Source organism: Anser cygnoides, chromosome 6, assembly GCF_040182565.1.
Source record: "Anser cygnoides isolate HZ-2024a breed goose chromosome 6, Taihu_goose_T2T_genome, whole genome shotgun sequence".
NCBI classification, from domain to species: Eukaryota; Metazoa; Chordata; class Aves; order Anseriformes; family Anatidae; genus Anser; species Anser cygnoides.
Genome location: NC_089878.1, coordinates 20,747,349 through 20,774,141, shown reverse-complemented (window position 1 = coordinate 20,774,141; position 26,793 = coordinate 20,747,349). Strand labels below are relative to the sequence as shown.

At 54.7% G+C, this 26,793-nt stretch overlaps 3 protein-coding genes and 1 long non-coding RNA gene across 5 annotated transcripts in view; 3 read left to right on the top strand and 1 right to left on the bottom strand.

The window, feature by feature from the left end:
- The window catches only part of METAP1D (methionyl aminopeptidase type 1D, mitochondrial), a 47,105-nt gene extending 44,895 nt beyond the window's left edge, over window positions 1-2,210 (top strand). Inside the window, exons 7-10 of the mRNA XM_066999505.1 lie at window positions 631-728; window positions 875-922; window positions 1,708-1,786; window positions 1,917-2,210. Of these exons, the coding sequence (XP_066855606.1) occupies window positions 631-728; window positions 875-922; window positions 1,708-1,786; window positions 1,917-1,995 (304 nt within the window). The 3' untranslated portion in view covers window positions 1,996-2,210. The remainder of the gene's footprint in view (window positions 1-630; window positions 729-874; window positions 923-1,707; window positions 1,787-1,916) is intronic.
- Window positions 2,211-5,226: 3,016 nt separating this feature from the next.
- DLX1 (distal-less homeobox 1) lies at window positions 5,227-8,642 on the top strand. Its single transcript, XM_013171176.3, has 3 exons — window positions 5,227-5,851; window positions 6,365-6,564; window positions 6,977-8,642. Exons 1-3 carry the CDS (start codon window positions 5,539-5,541, stop codon window positions 7,229-7,231), a joined length of 768 nt encoding a protein of 255 aa, XP_013026630.1. The 5' UTR covers window positions 5,227-5,538; the 3' UTR covers window positions 7,232-8,642.
- Window positions 8,643-13,324: 4,682 nt separating this feature from the next.
- On the bottom strand, window positions 13,325-15,423 carry DLX2 (distal-less homeobox 2). 2 transcript variants are annotated; one of them, XM_066999896.1, is made up of 3 exons: window positions 14,899-15,423; window positions 14,526-14,713; window positions 13,325-14,271 (listed from the first exon to the last, which is right to left on the bottom strand). In XM_066999896.1, exons 1-3 carry the CDS (start codon window positions 15,242-15,244, stop codon window positions 13,966-13,968), a joined length of 840 nt encoding a protein of 279 aa, XP_066855997.1. In that variant the 5' UTR covers window positions 15,245-15,423; the 3' UTR covers window positions 13,325-13,965. The 2 variants fall into 2 exon arrangements, with proteins under 2 accessions (XP_066855997.1, XP_066855998.1); XM_066999897.1 differs by having other exon boundaries at window positions 14,526-14,710.
- A 658-nt stretch (window positions 15,424-16,081) lies between these two features.
- Window positions 16,082-21,423, top strand: LOC125182529 (uncharacterized). Its single transcript, XR_007162516.2, has 3 exons — window positions 16,082-16,270; window positions 17,084-17,130; window positions 20,563-21,423. It is a non-coding gene; the product is annotated as an uncharacterized lncRNA (long non-coding RNA).
- Window positions 21,424-26,793: the final 5,370 nt, after the last annotated feature.

The following is a 26,793-nucleotide window of genomic DNA, read 5'->3' as shown; positions in this document are numbered from 1 at the left end:
CCCCACTTGCCTCCAGGTCTTCCAGCCTGTAGGGATCAGGATAGGATTTTGCTTTCCCAGCAAGGGTAAGGCGTGGTGCTGGGCCCCGTTCCTGCAGGCAGGAATGTCTTGCTCAGAGGTGCTCCTTACTGAGACAGGCCATAAGGAGAGGGCAGAGCTCCCAGGCAGAACTCAAGTGCCGTAGCTGCTATGGTTTGCATTTGGTACTGTCGTGGTGGGTTCATTAAAAATACATTGTGAGTTGGATTGAGCAGATCCGGAGTTGCAGTACATTTCGCCATTGAGTGTTTTTAGTATTTTGCAAGGGAATGGGTTTGCCTTCTACCTCCGCCACCAGCAGCAGGACCCTCCTTGCCCGCACAACCCGGTGCAGGCTGCAGGCGTGCAGCCCAGCGGGGGCTCTGCAGGTAGGGAGGTCTCTGTGGAGGCTGTGGTATGCTGCTGCCCTGTTCAGCCTGCGGGCATGTTAACTCTGAAACCTAATGATGGCTCGCTGCCACTAGCTCCGATGACCACTCTCTTTCAGAGTGGGCACAAAGTGTCAACCCCACACGGGTGTGACACCCTGGCACTGGTGCGCTGTCAGGAGCTGGAGCGTGTTCCCTCACAGTGTCCCCTTTACCCCCGCAGCTTGGTGGCACAGCGCGGTGGCTTCCAGGTCTGCCCCTTCTTCGTCGGCCACGGCATCGGGTCGTACTTCCATGGGCACCCCGAGGTGTGGCACCACGGTAAGTGGCCCCCAGCACTGTGTGGGGCTGGCTGTGGGCAGCACAGCGCCTGCACACCCAGACGGGCTCTGAGGCGAGCGCTGGCTGCTCTCACCAGTATATATCTGTGTGTGTGTGTATAAATGCATTTTTATTTTCTTTTCTAGCCAATGACAGTGACTTGTTAATGGAAGAGGGAATGGCATTCACAATAGGTTAGTAAATGTATTCTGTGTTTGTCTGTAATAAGCACGCACACAACGACCCAGCTCCGAGCTATTTCTTTATTTGAATATAGAAATGTCCAGTCGGACGTGGGGATGCGGGCGGCACTGACCCCTCAGGCAGCAGATTAAAACATTACTCTTAAAATGCCGTAAGGAAGTGCTGGGCTGAGACACTTCCGAGCGCCGAGATTTGGTAAAGGGAAAAAAACCTTGGCGTGAATCTTGGTGAAGAGCTCGACCCCGGGGGTGTCTGTCGGCTGCCTCCCGCCTGCCGCAGCCGCTGCCGGGCCGGGGGCAGCGCGGAGCTGCCAGGCACAGCCCGGCCCCGCAGCCACCGAGCGCCAGGCACGGGGCTGCCGGGGAAAAGCCGCTCTTCCTCCCCGCGAGGCTAAATGGCGCGGCAATTAGAGGGAAATCAGAAAATTGTTGTTTTGCTGCTTTAATGAACATTTTAAGGCTGTTTAAAAAATTCCGATATTTCAAACTATCTGCTGTTTATAAGCGTGGTTGGCGCTTTGGTTATTATCCACGGGGTCTTAATTAAAGCTTGATTAAAATTCCTCGCTTTTACAAAAGAGGAGTGGGCAAGCCCCTACCTTAACGTTTCGTCTTCCTCCTCGGTTCTCGTGGCAGTGGCAGCTCAGAGCCGGCCCGGGGCCGGGACCCGCTGAAGGGCAGCTGCCTGCTGGGCCCCTGCCTCGCCCCGCAGCTCGCAGGGAGCGCGACTAACTTGAGAAAACAGGGTTTTGTTTGGTTTTTTTTCCTTGTTACAGAGCCGATAATAATGGAAGGCTCCCCCGAATTTGAGATCCTGGAGGATAAATGGACCGCGATTTCTGTAGACAACAAAAGGTGCCTGATTTGGGTTTTTTATCTCCCCCAAGTCCCCGAGCTGGTCACTGGCAGCCGAAAGCCGCCTGAGTTTGCCGGGCGCGGTGGTGGCCGCGTTTGCCCCCTGATAACGGCTGCGTGTGCCCTGCAGGTCAGCACAGTTCGAGCATACCGTCGTGGTTACCTCAGAGGGAGCAGAAATCCTCTCTAAGGTGGTGGAAGAAGCCTAAAGATGGAGCGAGGAGCGGAGGGACTCGTTGTGCTTGCAGGATTGCCGGTGTCACCCGGGACAGAGATAAGATTTTTGTAATTTCTTTGGGGAATGGGTGCCACCTAAGTCGCTGCAGGGGGCAGAAAAAGCAGCCCGAGGGGCTGGCTCTGGACACGGTCCTCTTTGTGTGTTACCTGGTGAGTATTTAATAAAAGCCTGATGGCGTGTTTGTGACCCTGGAGGCAGCCACGCACAGCCTGCGGGGGCTTGGGTTGTCTGGGGTGAGGGCAGCGAGCGGGTCCCCCTCTTCCACGTCCCGTGCAGGACACACACAGGACTTCACAGCTGAGCTGTGGCTCAGTTTGGCCTCACCGCGGCTACAAGGCGCTGCGTCCCGGGCTGTCTGACTCTGCTCGGATGGACAGGAAGGTTTCCCGGGGGCTGGCCCGGCGGCTGCAGCCTCTCCCCAGCAGCTGACCCCTGCCCGCGGCTGCTCTCCCGGCGCGGCACACGGAGCGGTTGGAGGCGAGACGCGGAGCGCGCTTTCCTGCAGCCCGATGGCTGCCCCTCTTGGAGAATTGGCCGGCGTGGGGGTTAACGGGGGGACACTGCGCGACCTCGGTGTGCGGCAGCGCGGCGGAGGAAGGATGGGGCCCGCGGGGGCGGCCCTCGGGGAACGCCCGGCCCCGGCGCTCGCTGCGGGCCCGGCGGGGCCGTGGGACGGCTCTGGGCTGCGGGGGGCGGCCGCCTCGTCTCCCCGTCGGGCCGGACGTGTCCGGCGGTGACACTTACCGGCTGCAGGACCCGCTCCTGCCTCGGCCACAAGCAGGCGGCACTCGGGAGCGCGCCCGGCCCGCGGTCCTGCCGCTGCCGAGCCGGGGCCGCCCGGGAGCGCGCCTGGCGGGGCCGGGCCGGGCCGGGCCAGAAGCGAGCCGGCGTCTTCCCCCTTGTCCGCGCTGTTTGCTTTCACCCGAGTACGGCGAGCTGTCAGCTCGAATCGTTTCTAACAGCATCTTTTCAGGAAGCAGGACCCACCCCCAGGCCGTTTCTAATACCGCAGGGCAGCCTTTCAGCTCGCTCGTCCCTTAGATTAGTTTGGAAGGCCTTAAAACCTGTAAAAATAAACGGTGCATCAAACAAGTTTACAAACGCGCAGAGGTTACGCGGCGTGCCGTCGGGCCGGCAAGGCGAGGGACGCCCGGCACTGCCCGGGGAGGCGGGTTGGTTTTCCCAAAATCCCAGCGGCGGCCGCCCCGAGCAGTTTGGGGCCACGCGCTAACCGGGCGCAACCCCCGGGGGGCACCGCAGGTGCTAAGCGAGAGCCCGAGCGGCGCCCCCCGGCCCCGCGGGGCCGCCGCAGCTTCGCGCTCCGTCCTCTCCTGTCCCGTCCCGTCTGGTCCCGTCCCGTCGCGGAGGATGCCGCCCGGCCGCCGTGCGCGGAGGCCGCCCGCGGGTAATCCCGGCATTTGCGGCACCCCTTTGTAACCCTAATTACAAACTAAACGACAGAAGTGCTCGGCCTCCCCTCAGGCGGGACGCGTTACCGGGAGAGCCCGAGGGGGGCCCCGACGGGGAGGCCGCCCCCCGCCCGCTCCCCGGGGCTCTCTCGCAGCCTCCGCGCCCCCTCCCCTGGGACGGCGGCGGCCCCGCTCCGCGGGACGGGAGGCGAGGGGGTGCTCCGGGCGGTGGCGGCTCCGCTCCCGACGGCTGCCTGCGCCCAGCCCGCCCGCCCTCGGGGCGCGGTGGAGCGGGGACCCGCGGCCCCGGGCTCGGGGACGGCGAAGGCGGCGGCGCGCCCCGTCCCCTCCGCGGCCAAGCGCGCAGCCCCGCCTCGGACGGTCACTTACATCGCCGGGGGCAGAGCCGCTTGCCGGAGGAGTCCGTGTGGGATTCACCGCTCCTGCCCCTTCCCGCACCAATCCGCAGCTATTTTGTGGAAATGAACTTTACGCGTCGCGAGCGCAAAAAAAAAAAAAAAAAAAAAAAAAGGGGGGGGGGGTGAGTAAAAGAGGCGTTGGGAAATGGGCAATTAAAACCGACAGAGCGACTAATGAAAAATGAAAAAAAAAAAAAAAAAAAAAAAAGGAGCAGAGGGGCGCGCTCCTGCCAGCTCGGCGCAGCCAGCAGCCGGCTGCCGCGAGGCAGGGCCGGGACCGGGGCCGGGGGTGCCCGGTGCCGCCGCGCCCGGAGCCCCGGAGCCCCGACGGCGGGCGGCAGCGGGCGGTGGGGAAGAGAAGTCGGCGCTGCCACCTCCAGCGACCTCAGCCCGGCGATTTGTTTTGAGTGTTGGTTTTTATTGGTGTTCGCCCTTTGCCAAAACGTGCTCGATTGCAGAGATTTGGTGCCGCGATAAGTGCGCGCCCCAGACAGCCTAGGTGTAACCGGGAAAGTTCAGCCCAGGCCAGATCAAATCCCAGGCTGTTTAATGCTGAAAGGCTGCATGTTGCTATTAGTGTTAAATATATGGCTAATTATGCGTATGAAAATTAAACATCAGTGTTATGCTAATGGGGCCGCCTTCAGCTGTGGATCAGAGCACTTGAGACTAGCATTTAATCAAATGAATCAGTAACTAATACATCTGCACGTGTGAACTTTCACGAGATCATTTTCCTGTTACAGCCACACCGCCGAATTATGAAAGAAATAATTATCAACACTTTCTAATTATCTAACAAAGTAATTTGGGATTCATCGGGGGCTTTCTGGGGAGGATCTCCCAAGTCCCACCTCATTCACCGCTCACGCGCACGGAAGTTTCCATTTCAAGCTCAGTGCCGCCGCTCGGGGCGAGCTTTGCTTCCTTGCATTTGTTTTCCCGGAGCTTTTTTTTCTTTTTTTTTTTTTTTCTTTTTTTTTCCCCTCCCTTCGCCCCCCCCCCAGACGATCAATGACCGCCCGGCGAGCCGGAGGACCCCCGGCAAGGAGCGCGGAGCCGCTGCCCCGACCCCCGGCCGCGCTTCGCCCGCGGGGCCCGGTGCCGTGGCTCGGAGCGGGCCGGGGGGGGTGGGCGCTACCCCGGCGGCCCCTCCCGGGCCGGCCCCGCGCCCCTCCGCGCCGGGGGGCGGAGGAGAAGGGCGGGGGGAGGCGCCACGGCCCCCGCCTCGCCCGCTATCCGCCGGAGCCGCTCGCCGGGGCCGGCCGGCCGTCGGGGCCGGCGAGCGGCGGCGGGGCCGCGGGGGCCGTCGGGGCCGTCGGGGCGTGCGGCCGGCGCTCGGGGCCGCGCGGCGCTGCGAGTCCGGCTCTCGGCGCTCACCGGGGTCCAGGCGAGCCCCGAGCGGCTCGGACCAATCCAAAGCGATTATGCAAGACGGCGGACCAATCAGCTCCGCCGGCTCATGAATATTCATAGGCTTGGCTGAGTCAAAGCTTTTAGGCGAGTTTGTGTAGATCTCCAGCATCATGCTTAGACTTTTCAAAGAGACAAACTCCATTTTCTTATGAATGGAAAGTGAAAAACCCTGTTCCGCTTAAATTGGGTTCTTTCCTGTCCTGAGAAACACAACAGACCCCAAAAAGGCAAGCTGAAGAGAGAACACACACACAGACCAAGCGACAAGAAATGACCATGACTACCATGCCAGAGAGTCTAAATAGCCCCGTCTCAGGGAAGGCTGTCTTTATGGAGTTTGGGCCGCCCAGCCAGCAAATGTCTCCTTCTCCCATGTCCCACGGACACTATTCCATGCACTGTTTACACTCCGCGGGCCACTCTCAGCCTGACAGCTCGTACAGCACAGCTTCGTCCTTCTCCCGACCGCTGGGCTACCCCTATGTCAACTCGGTCAGCAGCCACTCGACCAACCCCTACATCAGTTCAGTGCAGTCCTACCCCAACAGCTCCAGCCTGACTCAGACCCGGTTAGAGGAGACAGGTAGGTGCGCTCGGCTTGGGGCGGGGGGGGCAGGGAAGGCAGGGAGGGAGGGAGGATGCTTGGATCAAAAAAAAAAAAAAAAAAAGGCAATCTATCGGGGGGGGATTAAAATTAAATTACAAAATGTTAGTCAGGAGAGGCTGAGGATCACAGGGGAGCAGAACACAGAGCACACAATGCCCGGCTGGAAAAGAAATCAACCCAGATGTGCACGTATTAGTCTTCGTAATTATTTATTGCGTAGCGCTATAAACAATGTATGCAATTAAGGGTAATTAAACCTAAACTGCAGCCTGTAAAAATAGCAAACTTTCTCTGGGAAGAAGCCTGGGCTGCCATAATCGCCCGGAGCCTTTGTTAGCGTTACTCGAGCCGCACTTTTCTTCCTTCTCATGATTGTTGTTGTCGATGTCGCTGCTGTTATTGTTACTATTGCTGTCGCTGTTGCTGTTACTGCTATTATTACTATTGCCGCTATCATTATTATTTATTGTGCATCGTTTGTGGTTGTAGGGGCCGAATCGGAGAAAAGCACTGTGGTAGAAGGAGGGGAAGTTCGCTTTAATGGGAAAGGGAAAAAAATCCGCAAACCCAGGACTATTTATTCCAGTTTGCAGCTGCAGGCTCTGAACAGGAGGTTCCAGCAAACTCAGTACCTGGCTCTCCCCGAAAGAGCCGAGCTCGCGGCCTCTCTGGGACTCACCCAGACCCAGGTACGGCCCTGGCCGCCTCGCTCCCGGCCTCCCCCTTCCCCTCTCCCCCCGGGCCACGATTCCCGGAGCCGGGCCGCAGCCGCGAGCAGCGGGGCCCGGCGCCGCCCGCCCCGTCCGTGGGGCACGGCCCGGCCTGGGGGGCTCGGGGGGGGGCAGGGGGGACGCGTCCCGGCGGTTCTGCGGCACGAAACGGCGGCGGGGGCCCGGCCGGGACACGGGGCCGCGGGGGAAGGGGAGCGGGGGAGCTGCGGGGCCGGGGGGGGCGAGGCGAGGGGACCTTTGGGGGCCCCGTCGGGGCGGGCGGGCGGTGGGGGGGGGGCTGTAGGGGGCCCGCTTGGGGCCGTGCCGGGGGACGCCGAGCCGTGGCGAGCCGTGGCGAGCCGTGCTGAGCCGTGCCCCGCTCCCGTTGCAGGTGAAGATCTGGTTCCAGAACAAGCGCTCCAAATTCAAGAAGCTGATGAAGCAGGGAGGGGCCGCCCTGGAGAGCAGCGCCCTGACCAACGGCAGGGCTCTCTCGGGCAGCTCGCCCCCGGTGCCCCCGGTGTGGAACACCACCTCCGCCTCCGGTAAGGCCTCGTCGGGGACCCCGGGCACCTACATCCCCAGCTACACGTCGTGGTACCCTTCGGCCCACCAAGAAGCTATGCAGCAGCCTCAGCTGATGTGATTACACACCCGTCCATCCCCTGCCGCAAGCACTATCGGTCCCGAAAAGAATTAAAATCATCACGGAAAAAAAATGAAATTAAGTAAAAGGAAAAAAAAAATTAAAAAGAGGGGGAAAGAGAAGGAGAGAGAAAAAAAAGGAAGCAAACAAACAAACAGGAGGTCTCTGCCCATAGAGCCGTTAGCACGCTGCGCTGTAGCTCGGTGCAGGAGGGCACAGATGTGATGCGGGCCGGTTCCCACCGCTGACAGCTGACGGAGCGGCCCCGAGCACCGCACAACAGCCTGGGAGCAGAGCGAGCGCCGGCCGCGGCTTTGTGGGACAATCAGAAAAATATGTTTGTGGGGGGGAGCCCTCTCCTCTGTCCTGTCTGTCTGTCTGTGTCTGTTGAAATGTAGGTCAGCTATTTGCCACCCCGATCTGACGGGCTCTGTGGTCGCAGGGGGGGAGCGAGCTGTACAATTTCCAGAGCTTTTTTTCCTCTACGTTTTCTGTAACTCTCACTATTCATCTGTATATTTTTTGTTGTTGTTAAAAGGGGAAGAAAGGGATTTTATTTATTGACTTAAATTACCACTATGAGAGTGCTAGAGACAAACGGACGACCCGGTTTGCTGAGCGCACGGTTCGGACGCACGGTTTACTTCGACCCAAAACCCCCGGCCCCGCAACCCGCCCCTCCGGGGGAAAAAAACAAAAAACAAAAAACAAACAAAATCCCCCAAAAAGAAGGATGCGGTTTTTAACTTTTACAAATAACTTTTCTACTTCGCTGGTGCGTGGAGAGCTTTGGTCCGAATGCTTTGCGTTTTTCACCTCTCTGACAAAGGGAAGAGATGCACATTGTTTGAGACTGAAGGGGGACGGCGGCAGCTGCCGGCCGCTTTGCGGAGGCGAAGCGAGGCACCGGGGGCGCAAGGGGAGCCCCGAGGGCAGCGGGGGGGACCCGCGGCCCCGCACGGCCCCGCACGGCCCCGCCGAGGCTTCCCCGAGGAAAGGCAGCCGCAGCGGAGATGCCCAAACCGACGTGCAGGAGCTACTCGCTGTACATATTTTATTCTTTATTATTATTATTATTATTATTATTGTTCTGTAAACATGTTGCACAAATTTAGCCTTTTGTTTTGTTATTTTTTTAATGATTATTTCCGTTCTGTTTCGTGTGGCTGTAAAACATGATGCTTTGTGTACTGAGATCTTGACATTTTACTTGTGAAACTCGGAAGATGTGATAAACTGAGCTCAGCTGTGGTTAGTGTTCTATATGTCAAAGTTTAGTTTTATATTGAGAATGTTAACTTATTGCTTTGTATCTGGGGAAGGAAAGGAAAAAAAGAAAAACACACAACAAATCTTTGTACATAAGTTATAAAGTTTCTTTGAGACAGTAAAATTATGGTTTGGAAAAAGAGACACGCCTGCTCCCTGCCTCGCAGCGCGGCCGGGCTCCGTGCCCGGCCCCGGGCAGCCCCGGCCGCTCCGCGCAGCGCGCAAATTGCGCGGCCCCGACGCGCTCGGCGGGGGACAAGGGGGGCGAGGGGGGGTCGCAGGGCGGGGGTCGCGCCCCGCAGCCGTCGGAGGAGGGCCGGAGGGGGCCGCGGTCCCCCCGCCGCGCCCCGTCGGGGCGGCCCCGACGGCCGGTCCGGCTGCTCCTGGCCGCCCGCGGCGAGGCGGCGGAGCCGTCCCGGTTGCTCCCGGGCTCGCCCAGCCCCGCGGCCGCCCGGCGGCCGTCGGGCGAGCAGAACGGGAACCGGGGCTAAAGGCTCGGCTCCGCGCCCGAGCGCAGCGGGAGCGGGAGCGCGGCGGCCCCGCGGGCGCGCAGTGGCCGCGGACGCGCGCAGGTCCCGAGCCCAAACGTCCCTGGCCGGACAGCAGCGGGGCGGCGGAGCAGAGGGGAGCACTTTAAGATATGTTAGCTCCTAGTAATTCAATAACGTCTTGCTAACAGTTCAAATAGAGAAATTATTAGTTTTCTCTCGGCGAGGCGGTCTTGAGTTAGAGTCTATTATAATTGTACATTTGAAAATGTTAATCTCAATACAGGCCTAATTAATTCTGCCTTGTTGCTGACAAGTAGTTCATCAAATATCTGATTCGAAGATTTTCATAATGAGGATATTAATTAAACTATGAATAATCCAAAGGTGCTTATATTGAAACAATACCTCATTACAATGATTAAGTCCTGATTTCGAATATTATACCTTTAACAATTGTCACCCCGCAAACACAACCTTATGGATGAGTCTGTAAATGGCAAAATGTAATTTTGGGATATATTTTTTTCCCTTGTTGGGAAAAAAAAGTGCCCCTCATTTTCAAACACTTCTGAAATAGGTTACACACAGCTTAATGATGATCAAAATGACTCTTTTCTGCAAAAAAAGACCCCAAAGTGCGCGTACAGCTGCAAACCCAAGAGGGTCAGCATCATTTCACTGTATTCTCTTCTTGATTACAAGCCGAGCCCATCAAACACAACATAATTACAGTAATTTCAGGTTTATTTATTCTAATGCAGTTTCCCCATCTCTCTGGTAATTATGAGCAATTTTTTCGCCCAGGGAATCTTTTTGCATTAACAAAAGAGATAACGCACTGAAAGCCAAATTTGCTGTGCATTGAGAAAAGCGAAGAAAAAAAAAATAAAATAGGTGCGAGCTGCCATCTCTGCAATTCTCCTATATTGGAGCTCTGCAAATTGCTTGCAGGTGTATGGAGCAGAGCTGTCAATAGGAAGGGGCTTCCAAATTAGCAAATGCACAATGTTGAAGTAATGAAGACAGACTTAGCAAAATTGCCAAACAACAGATACCTCTTTAATATCTTCCACCCAAAAAGAAAGAAAGAAAGAAAAAAAATCCCTTTGGAGTGTCCCTGCGAACCCCCTTGAATGGCTGGGGATGTTGTACATGTGTCAATCTAATTGCAGAGCACAGAGCAGCCCCTGAAACTAGAAAAAAAATCAAATATCAGAGTCCAAACCCGTTTGCATTCGATGCTCGCTCCCTTCGCCTGACAGAGGGAAAAAAAAAAGCGACCCCGCCGCCGCGCTCCCCGCTCGCCCCGCCGCCTTCTGCCGGCCCCGCTCCTGCCACCGGCGCAACTCGCACGCCACGGAAAAAGTTCGGTCCCCCCCCGCGCCGGCCCGCCCGCCCCCCGCCTCCCCGGCTCCCGGAGCGGGGGCCCGGCCGCGGCGCTCCCGCTCGCACCGCTCCGGCCTCCGCCGCTCCGAGCACGCTCGGGCACGGCGCGGCCGCCGGCGGAGCCCAGCGGCACCGCGGCCCCCGGCCCGGCGGCAGCCCCCGCTCCGGCCGGCCCCGGGCACGAGTCCGCGGGGCAGAGGCATCGGCCGAGCCCCGCCGGTGGCTCCCGGCCGCGCCGCGCCGCGCTCCGCGCACTCACCTCGACCCCCGGGGGAGCGGAGCCGGCGCCGCCGCCCTTACCTTCCGCCCCGGGGCACGGCTCCGTGCGGCAAAGCGAAGGACCGAAGGCGGCTTTTTGGCTACGAAAGTTACAGGAGCGAGAGAGTGTGAGAGACAGGGAGAGAGGGCTGGGGAGGGAAAAAAAAATGGGGGAAAAAAAAAAAAAAAGAAGCCAAGCACAATAATAATATCCTGAGAGTGCAAATGTGGATTGAGATCCCCCAGAGATGTACATGCCTCTGAGCGCAGGAGCCTTTTTGCAGCTCTGCTCTTGCAGAATATGACTGAAATTTTCTGCTATATAGCCTCTGTCTTTATAGCTGATGAAAAAAATTGCAGATTATTAGCATAAATGTTTACTCTTCATTACGCTGATGACATTGTGCACTCGAGATCTTGGTAATCTTTGGGAAAATTATGAGTAATTTTTAAAAATTTTAAAGCAGCAGCAGTTACCATGCAATTCAGGCTAATTCTGCGTAGGCTCCGAACGGATATAATTATCGAGGAGTCAAGATGTTATGCTAAAAACTATGCATTGATATTCCCATTTATTATGTACATACAACTTTGACAATGTTGATGCTTGAAATAGCAGGAAATTGTCTTGCGCAAAAATTACAGTCCATATTAGGACATGTGAAATTGCGAAGAATTATATAGTAATTGCAGGCTTTCAGATGGGAGAGCCAGAATGCTCAAACTAGTGCAAATGTGGATAAAATTACAGATCAGAGCAAAAATTAGGGAAAAAAGGGGTCTGGGATTTTTCAAGTTGGCTATAGGATTCCGGAAGTGTCTAATGCCACATGATTGCTACAGCTTTAGGGGAGACATTCATGCCTCAAATAACTCCTTTTGCCAGAGCCGCTTTAATTGAATTTCTCGTGCTTTTTCTTTTCACCGGGGCAAACGAGCAAATTGCCTCTCCTCGGCACAGCGCGGCCGGCCCCGCCCGTGCGCGGCGAGCGGACGGAGCCCCCCGGGCCGGCCCGACGGGGGGGGACAGACGGGGGGGGGATCGCTGCTGGGGGCCGGGGCGGAACGGGACGAGCCCCCCCCCGGGCTCTCCCCGGGGCCGGGGCGCTTCTCGCCCCCTGGGCTGCCCAGCCCGGAGGGGCGGCCCCGGGCTCCCCCCCGCCCGCCCCCGGTAGCCGCCTCGTCGGGGGGCGGCCGGTTCGCCCTGCAGCCTGCCCCGGCCGGGAGCACGGGCACACGGGAGAAAGCTCACGCCGCACGTGTGCGTGGACGTGTATATGCGATGGAGGGACGGATGACACTGCGGCGCGGGTGGCCGTGGGCACGCCTGGGCAACCCCTTGCCCCCCCAGCACGGCCGCGAGCCAGAGCCCGGGGTGCCGCGGGGTGCCCCGACGGCTGCCGCACACCCGGCCCAGGGAGCCGCTGCCGGCGGGCCGCGGCCAAGTGCCGCCGAATGAACAGCAAAAGGCAACGTGCCGAGCGGGAGAAGCAAAGCGCGGAGGGCACCGCGCTCTGCCCCGGCCCGGGGCAGGGACCCCCCGCGGCTGCGGGCACCGCGCCCGACTCCACGGGGCCGAGGCAGGCTCGGCGCCGCCGCACCGGGCTGCACCCGGGCGAGGGGGGTCGGCAGGGGCGGGGAGGGGATGGGGGGGTCTCGGGGAACTTCTTTCGGTAACCAGAAGCGCCTGGAAAAGCGACGGGGCGGGGGGGTCCCCGTCCCGGCTCTGCCCCGCGCCCCTGCTTTCCTCCCGCAGCTCGGACGCGGGGTGTCAGCAGAACCCGTCACCTGCCGGAGGGGTGTCCCGGTGCCCGTCCCCGCCCCGACACGCGTGTCCGTGTGGCCGGAGGCGGCTCCTGCCGCCTCCCCTCCTGGCCCCGCTCCGCTCCGCGACCGGCCCCCGCAGCTTCGCCCCCCGCCGCCCGGGGCCGGTGTCCCCGCCGCTCCCCGGGGCGGCTTCGCCTTTGTCTCTCCCGCTCCCTCCTCCCCTGCAGCCGCCTCTCCCGTCCTTCCCCCCCTTCCTTCTCCTTCCCGCACTCCTCCTTCGCCTTCTGCCCCCACCCCTTCCCCCGGGCTCTCCCCGAGGCTCTCAGGCACAAGCCGCCCCCCCGGGCTCCCCCCTGCCGCCCCCCTTCTGCCGGAGGGTCCGGGGCGAGCACTCGGCCTGGCGGGGAGCGGGGGGGAGCGGGGGGCAACGGGGGGCCGGGCAGCAGCCGCCTTTCGTCCCGCTCCGCTCCCACCGGCACCTCCGCGGAGTCGGCATCCCCCGGGGGGGCGGCTCGGAGGGGGGCAGCCCCTGCAAGGGGGCAACCGGGGGTGCCTCCGGCCTGGGTGCAAACGACGGGGAGGCAGAGGAGAGAAATTACTCCGGGGCCGTGCCCCAAACCCCTCCGGCACGTCTGGGAGGCGGTGAGACGGCAGGAGCCAGTCCCGGGCGAAATGTCCCTGGCGCCAGCAGGCAGGGGGGAGGGCTGGGTCTGGGCTGCCGGAGGCAGCGCTGAGTGATTCATGGCCTCGCCGCGAAGACTGGCAGGGGCGAGACTTTATTGTAGACGGGAAAGGACGGGGGGGAGAAGGGGGGAAGCTGCCGGCTTGCGGCAACGTCGCGGTGGCGAGCAGGAGAGGCGGCTCCCCCCAGGTGAGCACCGCGGGCCCGACCTCCCCCGTCCCCAAAGAAACTCAGCGCGGGCACCATGGAAACAATAATTTATTTAAATAATCTCTGCTTATTGTAAAAGAAACATTAAAGAGTGTTTAAGTTTTCCATAATAAATAACCCCAAATACCCTTTTTTGTTTTCTTTCGTTTCGTTTCACGGGTCTGAACGGCGAACCGCGCCGGGGCAGGGCCGGGGGCTGCCGGGGGGGCCCCGTCGGGGCCCGACCCCCGCCCGAAAGCACGGTGCGGCCGGGAGACCCCCCCCTCGCCGGGCTGGTTCCTACACGGCTACAAGGGATAACTTAAACACGGGAGGCTCTCGTTTTAAATCTACATATAAAAATTATTTATCTTTTTTTTTTATCGTTTTATTATTATTTTTTGTTTAGTCCCCAACATCAAAATGAGGTCTTCCGCAAAGGCACCTATCAACTTTAAAAAAATAAAAAATAAAATTAAGCAAAGTTCTGCACTGGTGATTTGACGAGAAAGACGGGGGGTGTGGAGAGGAGAGGGGCGCCGGTCCCGCACTGCTCACTTCGGCTGCGGGGGGCGGTGGGGGGAGCTCGGTCCGGTGCCGCGACAATACGGGACGGGACGGGACGGGACGGGGCTGCTCCAAAGCACCAGTGCTGCACGTCGGGGCCCCGCGGGCTCGAGTCTCTGCGGCGCCTAGAAGATGCCGCCGCCGTGGTGGTGCGGGGGCTGCGGCGGCTGCGGGAGGGGGGCGGCCGCCGGCAGGTGCGCGGGGCCGCCGGGCGCCGTCGGGTACCAGGGGTAGGTGCCGAGGAAGGCGGCGGCGGGGCTGGGGCTGGCGGGGCCGCCCGGCGTGCGCGGGTGCGCGGCGAAGTCCCAGGCCGGGGGCGAGGAGGGGGGCGGCGGCGAGGCGCTGCGGCGCGGGGGGGGCTCCGCCGGGATCTCGCCGCTCTTCCACATCTTCTTGAACTTGGAACGGCGGTTCTGGAACCAGATCTTCACCTGGGGGCAGAGCGGCGTCAGCGGGCCGCCGCCGCGCCGGGGCCGGGCGGGCTCCGCAGCTCCGCGGGCTCCGGCGCTGGCTCGGCTCGGAGACTGACTCCCCACGGCCCCCAGCCCCCGGCCCGGCCCGCCCCGGGCCGTCGAGGCGCCGCGGGCCGTGCCCCCTCCCGCGCCCCGACGGCGCCCGCCCGCCCGCCCGCGCCGGCCCCGTCGGGACGGGAGGTGCCCGGGGCCCCGCGGCGGGAGGGCCCTACCTGCGTCTGGGTGAGGCCCAGGGAGGCCGCCAGCTCCGCTCTCTCGGGCAGGGCGAGGTACTGGGTTTTCTGGAAGCGCCGCTGCAGGGCCGCCAGCTGGAAGCTGGAGTAGATGGTCCGCGGCTTCCGCACTTTCTTCGGCTTGCCGTTCACTATCCTGATCTCCGGCTCGCAGTCCTCCTTCTCTGCTGCGGCACACGCGGCGGCCCCGGTGAGGACGGGCGCCCCCGCCGCCCCGGGCCCTGCCCGCCGGCACCGCCCGCCCCGTCGGGGCGGCCCCGCCGGGCACGAGCGCCCTCCCCGCTCCCCCCCCCGGGGCCCCGAGCGCGGCCTCGCCGGGCTCCCGCGGGGCCCCCCCGGGGCTCGGACGTACCGGGGTCGTTGCTGGCCGGGGAGGCCCTGGCGCCGTAGGGCCCGTAGGAGCCGTACGCGCCCGCGTAGCCCAGGTCGTAGCCGGCCTTGGCCGAGTAGGGGGCGGCGCCGCCGGCCGCGTAGGGGTAGGAGCCCAGCGGGCCGTAGGGCGGCCCGCCCGCCGCCCCGTGCTGCTGGTTGGTGTAGTAGCTGCTGTCGGTGGCGGTGGACACGGGCAGCGTGGGGGACTCCTGCGGCTTGTGCAGGCCGCCGTGCTGCTGCTGCTGCTGCTGCTGCTGCTGGTAGCCGCCGGCGGAGATCTGGCTGGCGTGCATGTCCGGCACCAGGCTCTCCAGGACGCCGGTCATCCCGCGCCCCCGCCCGCCCGCCGCCCTCCCGCCGGGGCACGGGGCACGGGCCGCCGCCCCGCGGCCGTCCCCACCGGGGCGCGGAGGTCAGGGCCGCGGCACCATGCTCGCCGCGCCGCGCTGCGCGCCCGCGGGGCCGGGCCGGGGCGGGCCGGGGCGGGCAGCCGCGCTCCCGCCGCCGCCAGCGGGACGGGCTCTGCGGCGCCGCGCGCCGCCGGGGCGGCATTTAACACCGGTCACGTGGCCGCGCCGCACGTCACCTAGCAACGGCCAATGGGGCGCCCGCGCGCGCCCCGGCCCCGCGGGCGCGGGGACGTGCGGCGCCGGGGGCGCGCACCGCGCGGGGACGCGCGGCAGCCCCGTCCCGGCCCGGCCCGCCCCGCCCCGTCCCGCCGCTCCCCGTCCCCGTGCCGGTCCCGACGGGGCGCTCCCAGCCCCGCCCGGGGCCCCTCCCGGCCGGCCCGGGAGCGGGCCAGCCGCACCGACGGGGCGCGCCGAGCGTTTCACGCAGCCGTCGGCGACGGCGCCCGCTGGGCAGCCGGTGCCCGCCGCCACAGAGCCTGGCACGGCGGCGGCAGCGGCCGCCCCTGCCCGCTGCCGGCGGCGCCGCTCCGTCGGGGCGGGCGAGGCGGCGGCGCTGGCCTCGGCCGCCCTCTGGCGGGGGGAGCGGCGCGGGCCGGGCCGCAGCAACGCCCGGGCAGTGCCTGGGGAGCGCTCGGCAGCCCCCGGCCGCGGGTGGCGCCCCCCGGCGGGAGGGGGCACGCAGCGGGGCGGGGGCGCCGGGGCCGCGCTGCCTTTGCACGGGGCAGGCGCCCCCCGCGTGCCCTCCTCGTGCCCCCCGCGTGCCCCCCTCGTGCTCCCCGCGTGCCCCCCTCGTGTTCGCGCCCCTCGCGCCCGGCGCGTGGCTCCTCAACGGTCCCGCTCGCGCCCGTGCCAGTCCCTCACGGCGCCTCACGGTGAGGTGCCGGTGGCGGCGGCGGTGCCGGGCGGCTCCCCCGGGGCGCTTCTGAGGCGGCGGGGGCTGAGGTGAGCGGGGCCGGGCCGGGGCGGCGGCGGGGAGCGGCTCCGGGTGTGCGTCTGGGTGCTGCGGGGAAAACAAACAGAAAAAAAATATATAATAAAACCGCAAAATCATCGGTTTTGAAGCAATTAAGAACTGCGCTGGGTGCTCGCAGCGCGCAGCCCGCTCGGCGTTAGTCGGGAGTGAGGGGAAAAAAAGGGACCGGGTGGCCCACGGCTCCGTGGGTTTCTGTTGGCGTGGGGAGAGCCCCGCGCCGACTGTACCTCCGCCGGTCCCGCGTCAGGAACTGCGCGTGTGGTGCGGGTGGGTAGCTGGAGAGGGCCAAGGGCGAGAGGTGAAACCCGAAGGAGGGAGAGTTGTGTCTTGTGTGCCTGCCGTGAGGTACCCGTCAGCCCTGCTTGGTGCTGGAGTAACAGATCGTGTGGTGTTATTTATGTCCCGTGAGGAGCAACGCGTGGACGAGCCGAACTGTGTCTCTTCTGGAGGCTGGTCGTTCGGTTGCCCACGGGAGAAGGGCACTTGCCCTCCATTGCAGAGGAGGTCAGCGTTCAAAGACTGGGCTGCGAGGTTTATTTACGTGAATGTGCAGCCCTCATTGCCAGGGGCTGCAGAACAGGTGAGCGGGCTTTGTTGATGTTTCACTTTGTTTCGCTTCTGTTTCAGAGGCATCCATATGCTGCTAGGACTGTGGGCATTCTTTATCAAATATACTGAACACACTGTGTACAGGCTCAGGAAAGTACCGTCACTCTTCAAAATCATTATCCCTCCCTCCAGCTGATCAGTACGTATTCATTACTTTTTTTTTTTTTTAACAGGGCAACTGTATATGACTCATAGAAAAGTCTACAGCAACTCCTGCCTGGTATGTTTTTTTTATTATTATTATTATTAATTATTATTGTTATTGTGGTTCTCTTCCTCAAACAGACCTCATCTGAGAGAAATGTGAACACAATTAAAGCCTGGTGTCCTCAATCGTTATATACGGTGTAGATTTAACCTAGGGATCAGCAGAGCAAGTTGTCCCATGATGTTTTATCTCAAGTTTGACTTGAAGGGGACTGCACTCAGCATTAAGAAAGAGATTAGTTTTTAATCCACTGTTGTTGTGTTTATTATTTTATCCATTATAATCCACACCTCCCTGAACAATTTATTTCGCTTATTTCAGTGGGAATCTGATGATTCTTGGGAAATGGGCCTGCTATTTGTTCTGACAACGTTAAAAAAATTAATTAGACAGTAGTCTCTGCTGCAGTGGTACATTAACAAGTACAAGTTTCTTTTCATGGCTTTGTGAAATGCTTTCCAGTGGATTCATAGTGATACAGTGCCTGGCATGGTCCTGAACGTTGGTCTTCATAGTAGAAGGGTCATTTAAATCTCGTGCCACATGAAGCTGTGGGGAGGGTTTATGCTAGCATTGTACCTGTGGTACAATGGATCTGGTATTAATAATGGTAACAGTTAAATCTTCCATGTCTGAGGGATTAAGTGTATCAGATTTTAGGAAATTGCATGAGTCTTTTCAACACCCATCCGGAAGCTTGCTACCTGCTGTGCTTAGTTTCAGAATCCAGCGTTATCATTTGCCTCTCCAAAAACTGTTTATTGTCTCATCCATCTGTGCATCAGATTACTTCATTCCAGAAATCACAAACTCTTCTGGGAAGAATATGCCCCCTTGCTTGGCTCCCCAAGGTTTCAGTTCTTAGCTCCTTGATGTAAACAGCTTATACAAGCGTGATAGGAGACATGGGCTCTGTAAAATCCTTTCAGAGTTGTTTATTAAACTGTCTTGGCCTCAGCTTCCCTTTCTCAGTGAAGATCTGCTGGCAGCTCAGCACCTTTCTTCAGTAGAAGCCTTTGCAGACTGGAGAACAATCCAGGATTTTTAATAGTGGATTAGTCCATTGTTATTTAGCACAGGTGTTCTTCGCTTGTTTCCTTGTACTATATTGAGGAAACACACAGCCTGATGCATTGGGGTGAGCGTCTAATATCAGCATATTCAGGGGTCTACTTATTGTTACAGATTGGGCGGGGGGGGGCGAGAGGTCTGTGTGCGGAACAAGAGGGTGTTAAAGCATCAGCCCTCCACACGTGGCACAAGGGTTTGGGGAATAAAGCAGAGCATGCCTGGGCAGTCGCTCTTGCCTCTTAAGGCTGTGAAATCCCACCCAGTGCTGAAGTGAGGCCTTTCTGGCTGCTCTGACCACCTCTTGTATTTCCAGATATTTTTTTTTTCATAGCCAACTGTACCAAAGGAGCAGAACTGACAAAAGCTATATTCTTTTTTCAGCAGGCAGGGAGTTGGTAGAACAGCTAGGAAATACTTTTTATAGTGTTATACAGCAATATTAACCAGCCTCAGGCTTTGCAACCATGTCTGCGGACATGTATACACACAGGAGCAGACGGATCTGAGCCCACCTCCTAGGGGATTTGAGCAAATTCAGGTTTATCCGCTACTAAATCTTTGTTTAAAATGCTTTGTGTGTGAATATTTAGATGGCAAAAATCTTTAGTAAGATCATGCAGGAAAAACACTCAGGATGAATCATTAAGTCATTTCTAATTTTGCTGGAGATGACAAATGTGAGAGAAGACGAGAGCTGTATTTTGTGGGAACAGATCTAGTCTGAGTTGATCATTTGTGTCATGATGAGCTCCATTTGTCACAGGTAGCAGAGAAAAGATTTTTTTTGCCTTCGTTGTAACATCTGCACAATCTTTACCTCCACAGTCTAAGCACAGTTTAAGCAAGCTGTTCAACATGGAAAATAACCTGGACTGCTTTGGTTTTACTCTGTGTGATTATTTTAAGGTTCAATTTAGTGGACAATGCTATTTGGAGCTGAGAAATGCTATATCTCCTCAATGTGCTTGGATGAATTCTGATTTGTAGAGCCAGTGGAGTATTCGAGGTGTGGAGTGCAGTTTCTGCTGCAGCCTGTTTCCTGAGCTGATGCCTCCTTTGATGGGCAAATAGCAAGGTCTGTCCTTGCTGGAAAACATGAACGTCTTGCTTGAAAGAACAGAATATTCGTTGTTCTTTAAGGAAGGTACGCTCAAAACCATGCCTCCTGAGTGGATTATACAGCTGCAACACATCTGAGATGAATACTAGATGAAGGCACTTCCATTTGGAATAACACACTAAATGGACCCAAAGTGTGGGCAGTGCAGACTCTAGAGCTCTTCGTGGGAGCACTTGGGCACGTGTTCTGGGATTTGGCAGTGGTTATGCCCAGCCTTTGTAGGCCATTTAGGTAGAGCCGGTGAATTGCTTGAAGGCATAAATCTAAAAGAAATCTTTCTTCTTTCCTGTAGTGAGAAATATGTACCTACTACCACAAAACAAAACAAACAAAAAAACCTGTCCTTGAAATTCATTTGCTTTTTGTTTTAAAAAGTGGCCAAGTCAACGTGGTCATCAGTGAGTAAATCAAGATGAACTGGACTTACAGAGCCACAGCCATCCCGTGAACTGGCTGGGGGACCCTTTCCTCAAGCTGTATGTCTGGAAGTATGAAAACAGAGGGGGTTTGTGGCAGTGAGTTGTCCATGAAAAACTCTGAACCTCATGTTCGGCACATGCATCTATCCTAAAATTGTTCTCCTTTGGAGGGAAGGGGATGAAAAGAGCTGTGTTCGGATTTGCAAGTGTTTCTGCCTTTCATTTTCTTGTGGTTGCTTAGCTTACACTATTGGCAGGTGCTTTACACATGTACTTCATTGGATAGTATTTTCCTGTTGGCAGAATGCCTAGATCTGAGAATTACATGCCTTTTATGCTATAAATCTAAATAAATGAAATTACAATGTTGCTTTTGACATGTATGCATGGCTGTCAGGGGTTAGTGTTGCCACCTAGACTAGCTCAAGCTCCCTAAATGTTTTGTTTTTTTTTTTTTAATGGGAAATTGTATAACAGAATGAGAGAGAGAATGGAAAGTATTGAATACTGAGGTAGAGCACAGCAATTTCCAATAAGGGATTACATGATGTGGTAGATGGGAAGTTAGCTAAGAAAACTCTATTGTCTTCAGGCCTTCTTACATTATTAAGTGATTTTGCATATAATTTGCAAAACTGGTTGAACAAATCGATTGAAAATATTAATAATGGGAACATTCAAGTGTAAATAAAATAAGTGGCCACAGGATGTCTCCACTGTTCCGTTCTAATGCGTCTGATGGGACATTTATCCTGTAGTACAAAGCTGTACACTTAAGTGGTAAGCATGATACTTTCTTTTTTGGAGGTTTAACATTTATTTTTGTATTCTCAGTGCTTATTGATGGACAGACCAACCAATTAACATCTGGTAAGTAGGAGAAGGGAAAAAGGGGAATGCGTTGGTGGGCTCACTTGCTTTCTGTCAGAGCTCTCTTTTAACTTTCAAAGACTGGGAATGGAAAAGACTTGATTTTTTGAGGCAACAGGTATTCATTCTGTGTGAATGTAATTTGGTTGCTCCAATTAGAAAGAGAAAGATATTTAGAAGGGTAATTTTTTGCTTTTACAAAGGCCGTTACAGTTGGTTTACATGTTGACTAAGAAAGTGAAGGGGTGCACGTATCTAATGGCTTGGCTGGACAAGGCAGGTAGCAAGGAATACACTAAGGTGTGAAAATAAAAGTAAAGTTTTGGGGCTGTTAGAGTAACCTGTTGTGGAAGTGGTTTAATTTAAGCAGAAGGAAGGCGTTCTGTAAACTGTGTCCACACAGGAAGGTGGTGCACAGAATAGCTGCAATGATAAAATGTAAACCCTGGCTTCTAACAGATGTGTCCCAAAATGCTGTATGCACCATATGTGACAGAGCAGATGGTGGCTGATGCTGCACAAGGATATATGCAGGGAGCAGTACAGAGCGTAAGGAACTCATCATCAGGGCTGGGGCTGCGAGTGAAAACGCTGCCAAGTCCAAGACCACACTGCTATATGCAGCTTTTCCTTAGGAATTCTGTATAGCTACAGCAAATATATCCAGTTGCTTTAGCTTTTCAGCACCTCTGAAAATCACAGCCTGTGTTTTGAAGGTAGGTAGTATTTGGTGTAAGGCACAACATTTTGGGTGGCCTGTTGTGCCTGCAAATCTATGCAGTGAGACTTTGTATGCTTTGAACAAACAGATGTCGCAGAATATGTCCATATTCATACTTTTATACATTCATGTGGCCATTCAACCATCTGGGAAAGACTGAAGAGGAAATGCTTCTTCCCTGAGAGATTTGATGCTTTTGATTGTCCCTTCTGCAGTACAGGAGCTGTGAATTACGTTTTTGTATCTGTGGCATACTTGCCTTTTCTTACTGAATTGAACACTGAAATACCTGCAGTCTTGTTTACCTGGCAGCTTCCAGAGCTGGATTTTCTATCCTATCTTAAATAGCTCTGTAGATCAGACCTGTCTGAATAACTACAATAATTGTACTGCAAACAATAGACTGGCATTTTATTTAGAGGTGTTTCCCTGGGAGCTGGTGAATGTGAATTTACTTTCTTAAGAAGAACTACTCTACAAGTAAGTTCAGGGTGGGTACAGCACTCACTTAGCATGCAGACTAAGTCTATTCTTGTCCATGAGGACCTGCTGCCCAAATCTATATGATTCTGTATAGTTTGTTATTGAAAGGGCTCAGAGGGAGACAAATGTTTTCTCTTTTTCAACAAGCTATTTCTGCTGGGTGGCTTGTGTGGAAATTACAGGCTTTTTTGTGTGTATGGTTTTCATGACCAATGCAAAAGGATTTTTGTAAAGGAGGCATATGCTATCACCCACTGTGCTGTATGCAATATTCCCACTGGACCTTATTCATACCACTGTCACCATTGCCTGGTTAGACAGCTGGCTCATCGATGTTAGAGGTGGCTTTGCATGAAAGAGTAAACTGTGATGGAGCTGGTGGTGGGCTTGCACGGTTTAAAACAATGGGACTCTTAGCATCCAGAGACTGCAAATCCAGACCTAGATCTAGTTCCTCAACTCTTACATTATATTATACACCGTTTTGTATATCCGACCATGTAAATGCCTAGGCGAAGACAGAAAACATTTCAGTAGCAAGAAGAAAAGTGGTCTCAGGCCCTCTCTCTACAGCACAGCTTCCCTGTCATGGCTCTTTCGGCTGTGTGTGTGTGTATGTATGTGAATAGCATGGAAACCCAGTAGTGCTGTGGCTGTGAAGTTCGCAGCTTGCTGCAGAAGAGGGCATTTGGATGTTACCATCTCTCTCCCTAAGAGTTGTATGCCATGTTATCAGCCAGCTTGACTCAGGAAAGAAAAACACAGTGGGGAGCATTGCCCTGTCCCGGTTGTTGACCGCTGTGATAGTTGGTTTAGTTTTGATGCCCCAGAGCAGGGACAGAAAGGAAGGTGTCTTCACAGCCGTGTTGTCAAGAAAAAAGCTTCTTCCCATGAGATGGCACACTTCCACCCGGTGGAAGCCAGCACAGCTTTGTTGGCAGGGAGGCACCAGCCTCCCCTGGTCAAGAAGAAAATTCAATGTAGTCTTTCCTGCATGTAGTGATGAAGCCAGACTTTTCCTGGACAAATTCCAGAAAGGTAAAATAGGTGTAACAGGAAGCATTACTCCAGCTGGTAACTAACTGTAGCTGCCGGGAGGTCCTCACCTAGCACATGTGTATATATTAAGTTCTGTTCTTACATCAGTGGTTGGGGAGCTGAGGGGTGGGAGGTGAGTACTGTGAAGTGTGATGCTTGTCTGGTTCTGGAGGCAAAGGGGAAGGAGAGTGCAGTCACCACTCGTGTGGCAGTGGGGAGGGACAGGAAACAAAGTGTTTTGCAGTCCAGATATTTGAGTTTAATTATAAAAAACATATAAACATATAAAAACAGCATAAAGTTGAACCAGAGTTCGCTTTACTGTTATGGAACTTCATTTTTTGGTTTTGTTTTGTGTGAAGAATGTACTAAACATTTTTGAATGCTAACTCTGTAAAAGTGTCCTTGGTGTTCTGGGGAGAGATGCATAGAGACCATTTAGCGGTCTGTAAGAGTATCTGTCTTTAAGACGAAAATGTGTTTTTGTTGATCCATGGCTTGCATGACCTTGTTAAGTTTCTTAGAGCACTGCAGAGACTTAATAATAACCTTGTGTTGTAATTAGCAGTTCTTCAGAGAAATACCAAGCTTCAACAAATATATTAGCATTGCTGATTTGCTTAATGAACTGATAGCAGAAGGTAAATAAATGAGCTACTGTGCCTACTTATGTCCCACTTGCCTAATGTGCTGCCCAGCAGTTGTTTAAGCATACTATTGGAAGTCAAATACATCGGACCTTTCCGCTTCAGGTGACATATCTGACCCTCTTTCAGGTGACATGTCTGGCCATATGCTGTTTTCTTGCTGTCTCTCTGGCATTTTCTCGTCTTCTTTTTTTTTTTTTGGATATTACTGTTGTTATTTTCTTTTACTGCAAGGGTGGGCCACACACTCATGGGAGTTGTTAAGGAAACAGTTAAATATAGCATTATGTTTTAAAAACAAATATAAATCACGTCTGTTGCTTAATTGCACAATGATATATAGCAATACTTGGTTCCTTTACATACACAAATGTAGGGTTCGCATCGACAGCTTTAGCAGGGGGTTCTGGAAACCTGGACTTTCTCCCTGATGACAGTATTTATTTGAAGGTGAAAGTAAAGCTGTATACTCATGAAAGTTGGGAGGAAAACCTTCTTTGCCATAACACTGGTTATACACCTGTTCTTACTTTCTCTCATTTAAACTATTGAAAATGGATGCCTGAAATTGGAGTCACTGTAAACCACAACAGTTTTCATGAAAAATCAGAAAAATAATTTTAACAGTTTTGCCAGGCAGCTCTAAACTGTGCTCACGGATAACATCAGAAGTCAGCCACTCCTCCACAGGACCTGCAGGGGGAACAGCGTGATCCCTTCAAGAGTTGCCTGAAGGGAAGGTAGTGTTTGGGCATCTGCACTCAGCATTCATGAGTATTTACTGAAGAGAAACATCCTTGTCTAACTCCCCATTTGCATCAATGAACTCTTCTTACAAAGAGAAGAGCAATGCCTGGGTTTTCTTTCCCGTGAAACTGAAACTTCAAAATGAGGTTGTTGCCAAGTGGCTGTTGTGTTTTGCTTTTTTATTTCTGTCTGCAACTGGAGCACAGCAGCTTCTCTTGCACAAACACTGCTATTGTGGCAATCTGATTAATGGATAAGTGCTTTCTAAATGTGTCCACTTGGCTGCACTGTAGATTTATAAATGTTACCTAAAAATCTTCCTCTCCTCGTTCTTGTTTCCTAAAGTAGTGCTTAACCTGAGCTTGAAAAACTTAATTTCTTGGTCTGTTTCCAAACTTTTGGCAAGAGTCCTTTTGTGAAAATGAAACTTTGGAAAATCCTCTTGAACATGGCATAAAGATCTACAGCTTACATCCTCTGCCTGATTTTCTGATACTAGCTCTTATATTTATATACATTGAGTATAGAAATCTTGTTTTTAAATGCTTTGGTTGATCAGTCTGTGTGTCATATTCTACATAGCTTTGGGGCAAAAGCTTTTGTTGGTGCTAACCCAGCTCTGGAGTTAGGATAAGGGGGGTGAGCGCTGGGTACAGCCACAGGGACTGGCACCCATCCTGCTGGGGCTCACCCTGCGGTGCTGCTGCCAGCCCTGCGTGCACGCATGAGCTGGGCAGGAGCCCAAAGGGCAGCAGCAGAGAGCTCTGCACCATGCTTTCTGCACCCCGATGTCTGCCTGGCAGGGCACTGGGCCTGTGGCGATGAGTGGGGAAAGCCCGTGCAACTCCTGCAGCCCAAATGGGGACGTTAAAGGATGGGTGAACAGAGGTGAAGAAACCTCCTTGCGTTATAAAGGTTGCGCAGGCTTTCCCTGCTTTCTGTCCTCTTCTTCGCCCTTGGTGGTTTCCTGCAAAATCTGTTGCATTATCTGGGAAGTGGTTGATCTTTTGTAGCCTCACAAGGTTACTGCATCCTCTGAGGTGTGGGAAACTTAAACTAAGAGCAATGTGCCATCACCGATCTATGATTCCAACTGGTGGCTTCGCAGGGAAAGACCTGGACCCCATCTGACTTGAAAATCGATTTGATTTGATAGGTGCAAAGAGTTTTGCTTGTTCTCTATCGCTAGAATTACAGAATGTAAACTGGGAATTATGCTTTAGTGGAATCCCTTCTCAGGCTACCAGAGTATAGTTAAAAAAAATACAGATTGCTTCATTCAGATATTACCTATTATATTGCATATTGCTCTGTCAAACACAGTATTAGCTTTAACCGTCACACATAGAGGAACAGTGTTTAGTAATGCAGAGCATTAACAAACAGCATTACTTGGCAGCCTGACCACCCAGCTTATAAAAAAGGCTTTGGCTTTCACATCAGTGAGATCTTTGTGTTGCTGCCAGCATGCTTTCCACAACAGTGCTTCATGGTTGTGTAAAACTTCTGAAAGGGGAAGACATAGAAATAACAGGCTACACCATTGTGCAACAAGATTGTACGCTGCTTATCATAGATGAAGTGCTAAGTACTGGCTGAGTCATCAAAGAAATTGAGATTGATGTGTGTGTGAGTGGATGTCTGCCTGTTTGACTTCTTCCTTGTCTTCCTTGGTGTAATATTGTGTTAGCTGTTGAGCCTGAGTACTTTCACCAATACTTGCTGTATTTAGCTACTGCCAATTTTGACTAAGCACCAATCACAACAAGGAGCAGAAAATTTATAAACTTGTTCTTCGTTAGCTATCTGGGATACATCTGCCAAATTCCTTAAAAGAAGTCTCATCCTTTTCACCTGATGCTTCCAGCTATCTGGTACACATAGATTACCTGGATTTATACCTTCAAAATGTGCTTGATCATGCTTTGAGTATGATGGCTTTTACAGATATTTTAACCTCCAAAAGTTCCTCTTACAAAATTATATTGCTTCTTCTATATTATGTGGATTTATAGCATTTTCCCCTTTCTTGTGAATATCAATGACCCTAACTTCAAATACAAAATAGAACCAGCACATTTGTATTTCTAGGCAAAACAGTGGCTTGACTTAAAGTCAACAATAAAATAATGACTTCCGCTATAAAACTTAAACAGTATTTTTTCCAGAATGCTTTCTTATATCTGGAAAACGAAGAGTCTGTTTTACAAAACGGTGTACAGCATTCAGGAAGCTTACAGGTGAGGTCATTCAAATGCTTCGGTGCTACCATGAGAACAAGCAGAGTCTATGACAACGTTAGCTTCCAGCCCACAGTTCTTATTATCTGTGAGCATTAACACCTTCTATATTAGGCAGAGAAGCATTAACACCTTAATATTACAGAAAAGCTATGCAGCAGAAAAGAATAGATTGCTATTTCCTGAACAGCTTAAAAACAGATAGTGGTAGCATATATATTTAGTTATGTGTTGTACCAGTGCTCTTCAGTTAAAACTGTATTTGAGAACCGTTATTTATTTATTTATTTATTTATTGCGCTAAGACTTTGCTGTGTGT